Source organism: Salvelinus fontinalis, chromosome 25 (genome assembly GCF_029448725.1).
Source record: "Salvelinus fontinalis isolate EN_2023a chromosome 25, ASM2944872v1, whole genome shotgun sequence".
NCBI lineage: Eukaryota > Metazoa > Chordata > Actinopteri > Salmoniformes > Salmonidae > Salvelinus > Salvelinus fontinalis.
The window spans coordinates 23,774,353-23,781,982 of NC_074689.1; the positions used below are offsets into that span (position 1 = coordinate 23,774,353).

Consider the following 7,630-nt stretch of genomic DNA (forward strand, 5'->3'; position numbering starts at 1 on the left):
GTGAAGTGGAAATGTCTAGGAGCAACAACGGCTCAGCCGCGAAGTGGTAGGCCACACACGCTCACAGATCGGGAACACCTAGTGCTGAAGTGCGTAGCGTGTTAAAAGTCGTCTGTCCTCGGTTGCAACACTCACTACTGAGTTCCAAACTGTCTCTGGAAGCAACGTCAGCACAAGAACTGTTCGTCGGGAGCTTCATGAAAGGGGTTTCCATGGCCGAGCAGCCGCACACAAGACTAAGATCACCATGCGCAATGCCAAGCGTCGGCTGGAGTGGTGTAAAGCTTTGTGGCCATTGGACTCTGGAGCAGGGGAAACGCTTTCTCTGGAGTGATGAATCACACTTCACCATCTGGCAGTCCGACAGACGAATCTGGGTTTGGCGGATGCCAGGAGAACGCTATCTGCCCAAATTCCTAGTGCCAACTGTAAAGTTTGGTGGAGGAGGAATAATGGTCTGGGGCTGTTTTTCATGGTTCGGGCCCCTTAGTTCCAGTGAAGGGAAATATTATTGCTACAGCATACAATGACATTCTAGACGATTCTGTGCTTCCAATTTTGTGGCAACAGTTTAGGGAAGGCCCTTTCCTGTTTCAGCATGACAATGGTTTGTCGAGATTGGTGTGGAATAACTTGACTGGCCTGCACAGAGCCCTGACCTCAACCGCATCGAAAACCTTTTGGATGAATTGGAACACCGACTGTGAGCCTGGCCTAGTCGCCCAACATCAGTGCCTGACCTCACGAATGCTCTCCGCAGCAATGTTCCAACATCTAGTGGAAAGCCTTCCCGGAAGAGTGGAGGCTGTTATAGCAGCAAAGGGGAGGACCAACGTTATATTAATGCCCATGATTCTGGAATGAGATTTTCGATGAGCAGGTGTCCACCTACTTTTCGTCATGTAGTGTGTGTATATATCTGTCTAATTGTTTGTCACTGTATGTATCTGCCAGGAGTATTGGGGTGCTGACCTATGTGATGCTGACCGGTACCTCTCCCTTCCTGGGGGAAGACAAGCAGGAGACCTTCCTCAACATCTCCCAGGTCAACGTCAGTTACCAGGAGGACGAGCTGGAGCATGTAGACCAGGCCGCCATCGCCTTCATCAAGCTCCTGCTCGTCAAAGAACCCCAGTGAGTAATGTGGTCATTGGAGGGTGCAGGGGAGGGGGTTCTAAGCTGACATATGGAATTGTTTTAAGAAGGTCATACAATGGATCATTTAGCTATTTGATTTAGAATTTTAGGTATAAAAAAAATTTAAAAAACAATTATTTGGTAAAATATTGAATTTGGCATTTACTACTATAGCCCAAAGAAACGCATTGAATAACACATTCATAAATGCAAAAAAGGCAGTCAAAAAATGTCATAAGGAATAAGGTTTTGAAGTGTCTGTCCTATATCTAAGAGATACACATTTAACCCCTTATTTTTGGCACAAAACGACCTCCGTACTGCCATTCATGTGTACCTTTAGATGAGTCCTGTTGGGCTAGTGGGGGTTGTAGAGCAAAACGAAGAACAGTCTTTTTTTTTATTATTACTTTTTTTTAAATCCCCTTTTCTCCCCAATTTTCGTGGTATCCAATCGCTAGTAATTACTATCTTGTCTCATTGCTACAACTCCCGTACGGGCTCGGGAGAGACGAAGGTCGAAAGCCACGCGTCCTCCGAAGCACAACCCAACCAAGCCGCACTGCTTCTTAACACAGCGCGCCTCCAACCCGGAAGCCAGCCGCACCAATGTGTCGGAGGAAACACCGTGCACCTGGCCCCCTTGGTTAGCGCGCACTGCGCCCGGCCCGCCACAGGAGTCGCTGGAGCGCGATGAGACAAGGATATCCCTATCGGCCAAACCCTCCCTAACCCGGACGACGCTAGGCCAATTGTGCGTCACCCCACGGACCTCCCGGTCGCGGCCGGCTGCGACAGAGCCTGGGCGCGAACCCAGAGACTCTGGTGGCGCAGCTAGCACTGCGATGCAGTGCCCTAGACCACTGCGCCACCCGGCAGGCCCTAGAAGAACAGTCTTGAAGGAGTTCCCACATATGCTTGTTGGCTGCTATTCCTTCACTCTGCGGTCCAACTCATCCCAAACCATCTCAATTGGGTTGAGGCAGGTGATTGTGGAGGCCAGGTCACGTCTCCATCACTCTCCTTCTTGATCAAATAGCCCTTACACAGCCTGGAGGTGAGTTCGGTCATTGTCCTGTTGAAAAACAAATGATAGTCCCACTAAGCGCAAACCAGATGGGATGGAATATCGCTGTGGTAGCTATGCTGGTTAAGTGTGCCTTGAATTCTAAATAAATCACTGACAGTGTCACCAGCAAAGCACCATCACACCTCCTCCTCCATGCTTCACGATGATAACCACACATGCAGAGAGCATCTGTTCACCTAATATGCGTTTCACAAAGACATGGCGGTTGGAACCAAAAATCTCAAATTTGGACTCATCAGACCAAAGGACAGATTTACACCGATCTTCTTCTTATTGGTGTCCTTTAGTAGTGGTTTATTTGCAGCAATTCGACCATGAAGGCCTGATTTCAGGCAGTCTCCTCTGAACAGTCAATGTTGAGATGTCGGAAATTGAACTTCATGAAGCATTTATTTGGGCTGCAATCTGAGGTGCAGTTAATTGCCGATATCTGAGGCTGGTCACTCTAATGAACTTATCCTCTGCAGCAGAGGTAACTCTGGGTCGTCCTTTCCTGTGGCGGTCCTCATGAGAGCCAGTTTCATCATAGCGCTTGATGGTTTTTGTGACTGCACTTGAAGAAACGTTCAAAGTTCTTGAAATGTTCCGGATTGACTGACCTTTGTGTCTTAAAGTAATGACGGACTGTAATTTCTCTTTGCGAGCTGTTCTTGACATAATATGGACTAGGTATTTTATTCTGTATACCATTCCTACCTTGTAACAACACAACTGATTGGCCCAAATGCATTAAGGAAAGAAATTCCACAAATTAACTTTTAACAAGGCACACCTGTTTATTGAAATGCATTCCAGGTGACTACCTCATGAAGGTGGTTGAGAGAATGCCAAGAGTGTGCAAAGCTGTAATCAAGGCGAAGGGTGGCTACTTTGAATAATCTCAAATCTAAAATGTATTTTGATTTGTTTAACACTTTTTTGGTTACTACATGATTCCATATTTGTTATTTCATAGTTTTGATATCTTCACTATTATTATACAATGTAGACTGCCAGACCACAAACATCTAGTATATATACAGTAGGATAGGCCCCTTCAAATCAAATCCACATCCTTTGTGTTGAAAGTGCTATGTTTGGTCAAACCAACCAAACCATTAGAGAAGGTGAATATGGAGGTAAAAGTTTTCAATGATTCCCTGGCCTCACACAGTCCTTTCTCCCAACAGGAACCGTGCCACAGCTGAGGAGTGCCTGCAGCACCAGTGGCTCCAGCCAAAAGAGAAAAGGGAAGCCGAGGCGACAGTAGAGGTGAAAGAGACTATAAGCCCCACCAAGTGCACCTCTGAGCCAGCCAACCCCGAGAGCCACATCAGGGGTGAGGAGGAGGAAGGCCCCGAAACGGAGGAGCTGATCGTGATGGCGGCCTACACACTGGGCCAGTGCCGCCAGTCAACAGACAAGGAGGTCATGACCCCCGACCAGAAGGCCATCTCCAAACGCTTCAAGTTTGAGGAGCCCTTCAGCGCCCTCCAAGAGGTTCCTGGAGAGTTCATCTACTGAAGGACTCACACACACATCTCATCCTCTACACTAGGTGGTCCTGGAGAGCTAGTGGTGGTGTTGGGTCTCCCTTCTGCCCTTCACTGACACACCAGATAATTCAGATCGTCACGGCCCTGATTAGTTGCTTAGTAGAATCAGGTGCATTAGTGATGGGTTGGAGCCAAAGCCTGCACCAACCAGTAGCTCGCAAAGAACCTGGGTGGAAAAACTCCTGCTCTTACATCTAGAAAAAAGCAGTTAATCACATTGCACTTACAAACCAGAAGAAACATCTCACACTTTTCTAACCCACCTCACGGTCTGAATTCGTAACCCAAACTGTTTTTTTGTCCCTTATTTTTTCATATACACCCTGTCGTTACTCCTGACTGAGCCTTGTTGTGACGTTTCTCCAGACTGAGCCTTGTTGTGACGTTTCTCCAGACTAAGCCTTGTTGTGACGTTTCTCCAGACTAAGCCTTGTTGTGACGTTTCTCCAGACTAAGCCTTGTTGTGACGTTTCTCCAGACTAAGCCTTGTTGTGACGTTTCTCCAGACTAAGCCTTGTTGTGACGTTTCTCCAGACTAAGCCTTGTTGTGACGTTTCTCCAGACTAAGCCTTGTTGTGACGTTTCACCAGACTAAGCCTTGTTGTGACGTTTCACCAGACTAAGCCTAGTTGTGACGTTTCACCAGACTAAGCCTTGTTGTGATGTTTCACCAGACTAAGCCTAGTTGTGACGTTTCTCTAGACTAAGCCTTGTTGTGGTGCTTTGTTTTCTTTTTCTTTGGTGCCTTGCTGGGAGAATTAGAGAAGGAATTGCATATTTTTTGTCCATGTTTTGTCTGACATGTATTTTCTTTATGTTTAAGGTTATAGATATCTTCTGTAAGGGGAAAGGGGGGGGGGGGGTTAATTATATATATATATAAAACGTTATGTTGATATAAGCGTACGTCTCTAAATAATTCTGTTGAATAAGCCATTGCACACGTTTGACCCAGAGCTGGGAACATCCCATGTGTTTCTATCTCTTCACCAATAATTGCCACTTGCATATGCAGAGAGCGCTTGGTTTTCTTTCCTAACTCTCAAATAATAGTCATAGTCTCCATCAAACAAGAAGCTTCTTATTATGGGATGTTCTACTGTAAATAAAGATATATCTCTTAAACCTTTTTCTGAGTACCATTTTATTTTTTATACTGAATTATGGCCTAGAATGAAGATGTATTTATTTCAGAGGAGATGATGCGTGGACACACTGGCAGCTGTGCCCGCTGGGTTCCTGCTCCCCTGGGTCCCTGCTCCCCTGTGTGCCCCGCTCCCCTGGGTGCCCACTCCCCTGGGTGCCCTCTCCCCTGGGTGCCCCGCTCCCCTGGGTTTTTACCGCTCCCCTGGGTTTTTACCGCTCCCCTGGGTTTTTACCACTCCCCTGGGTTTTTACCACTCCCCTGGGTTTTTACCACTCCCCTGGGTTTTTAACCGCTCCCCTGGGTTTTTAACCGCTCCCCTGGGTTTTTACCGCTCCCCAGGGTTTTTACCGCTCCCCAGGGTTTTTACCGCTCCCCAGGGTTTTTACCGCTCCCCAGGGTTTTTACCACTCCCCTGGGTTCCCCGCTACCCTGGGTTTTTAACCGCTCCCCTGGGTTTTTAACCGCTCCCCTGGGTTTTTTACCGCTCCCCTGGGTGTCCCGCTCCCCTGGGTTTTTAACCGCTCCCCTGGGTTTTCCCGCTCCCCTGGGTTTCCCCTGGGTTTTTTCCCGCTCCCCTGGGTTTTTTCCCGCTCCCCTGGGTTTTTACCACTCCCCTGGGTTTTTACCGCTCCCTTGGGTGCCCGCTCCCCTGGGTTTTTACCGCTCCCTTGGGTGCCCGCTCCCCTGGGTGCCCACTCCCCTGGGTGCCCTCTCCCCTGGGTGCCCCGCTCCCCTGGGTTTTTACCGCTCCCCTGGGTTTTTTACCGCTCCCCTGGGTTTTTACCGCTCCCCTGGGTTTTTACCACTCCCTGGGTTTTTACCGCTCCCCCTGGTTTTTACCGCTTCCTGGGTTTTTACCGCTCCCCTGGGTTTTTACCGCTTCCTGGGTTTTTACCGCTCCCCTGGGTTTTTACCGCTCCTCTGGGTTTTTACCGCTCCCCTGGGTTTCCCGCTCCCCTGGGTACCCGCTCCCCTGGGTTCCCCGCTCCCCTGGGTCCCCGCTCCCCTGGGTTTCCGCTCCCCTGGGTTCCCGCTCCCCTGGGTTTTTACCACTCCCCTGGGTTTTTACCACTCCCCTGGGTTCCCCGCTCCCCTGGGTTCCCCGCTCCCCTGGGTTCCCCACTCCCCTGGGTTTTTACCGCTCCCCTGGGTTTTTACCGCTCCCCTGGGTTTTTACCGCTCCCCTGGGTGCCCACTCCCCTGGGTGCCCACTCCCCTGGATTCCCCGCTCCCCTGGGTTTTTACCGCTCCCCTGGGTGCCCACTCCCCTGGGTTCCCCGCTCCCCTGGGTTTTTACCGCTCCCTTGGGTGCCCGCTCCCCTGGGTTTTTACCGCTCCCTTGGGTGCCCGCTCCCCTGGGTGCCCACTCCCCTGGGTGCCCTCTCCCCTGGGTTCCCCGCTCCCCTGGGTTTTTACCGCTCCCCTGGGTTTTTACCGCTCCCCTGGGTTTTTACCGCTCCCCTGGGTTTTTACCGCTCCCCTGGGTTTTTACCGCTCCCCTGGGTTTTTACCGCTCCCCTGGGTTTTTACCTCTCCCCTGGGTTTTTACCGCTCCCCTGGGTTTTTACCGCTCCCCTGGGTGCCCACTCCCCTGGGTTTTTACCGCTCCCCTGGGTTTTTACCTCTCCCCTGGGTTTTTACCGCTTCCTGGGTTTTTACCGCTCCCCTGGGTTTTTACCGCTTCCTGGGTTTTTACCGCTCCTCTGGGTTTTTACCGCTCCCCTGGGTTCCCCGCTCCCCTGGGTTCCCCGCTCCCCTGGGTCCCCGCTCCCCTGGGTTACCGCTCCCCTGGGTTCCCGCTCCCCTGGGTTTTTACCACTCCCCTGGGTTTTTACCACTCCCCTGGGTTACCCGCTCCCCTGGGTTCCCCACTCCCCTGGGTTTTTACCGCTCCCCTGGGTTTTACCGCTCCCCTGGGTTTTTACCGCTCCCCTGGGTGCCCACTCCCCTGGGTGCCCACTCCCCTGGGTGCCCACTCCCCTGGGTTTTTACCGCTCCCCTGGGTGCCCACTCCCCTGGGTGCCCACTCCCCTGGGTTTTTACCGCTCCCCTGGGTTTTTTACCGCTCCCCTGGGTGCCCACTCCCCTGGGTTCCCCGCTCCCCTGGGTTTTTACCGCTCCCCTGGGTGCCCACTCCCCTGGGTGCCCTCTCCCCTTGGTTTTTACCGCTCCCCTGGGTTTTTACCGCTCCCCTGGGTGCCCACTCCCCTGGGTGCCCACTCCCCTGGGTGCCCACTCCCCTGGGTGCCCGCTCCCCTGGGTTTTTACCGCTCCCCTGGGTTTTTACCGCTCCCCTGGGTGCCCGCTCCCCTGGGTTTTTACCGCTCCCCTGGGTTTTTACCGCTCCCCTGGGTGCCCTCTCCCCTGGGTTCCCCGCTCCCCTGGGTTTTTACCGCTCCCCTGGGTGCCCTCTCCCCTGGGTTCCCCGCTCCCCTGGGTTTTTACCGCTCCCCTGGGTGCCCTCTCCCCTGGGTTCCCCGCTCCCCTGGGTTTTTACCGCTCCCCTGGGTTTTTTACCGCTCCCCTGGGTTTTTACCACTCCCCTGGGTTTTTACCACTCCCCTGGGTTCCCCGCTCCCCTGGGTTCCCCGCTCCCCTGGGTGCCCACTCCCCTGGGTTTTTACCACTCCCCTGGGTTTTTACCGCTCCCCTGGGTTTTTACCGCTCCCCTGGGTTTCCGCTCCCCTGGGTTTCCGCTCCCCTGGGTTCCCCGCTCCCCTG

At 52.3% G+C, this 7,630-nt stretch overlaps 1 protein-coding gene across 1 annotated transcript in view; it reads left to right on the forward strand.

The window, feature by feature from the left end:
* LOC129823002 (serine/threonine-protein kinase 17A-like) overlaps positions 1-4,891 on the forward strand; it is a 58,195-nt gene extending 53,304 nt beyond the window's left edge. Inside the window, exons 6-7 of the mRNA XM_055881653.1 lie at positions 955-1,134; positions 3,397-4,891. Coding sequence (XP_055737628.1) covers positions 955-1,134; positions 3,397-3,730 — 514 coding nt within the window. The 3' untranslated portion in view covers positions 3,731-4,891. The remainder of the gene's footprint in view (positions 1-954; positions 1,135-3,396) is intronic.
* Positions 4,892-7,630: the final 2,739 nt, after the last annotated feature.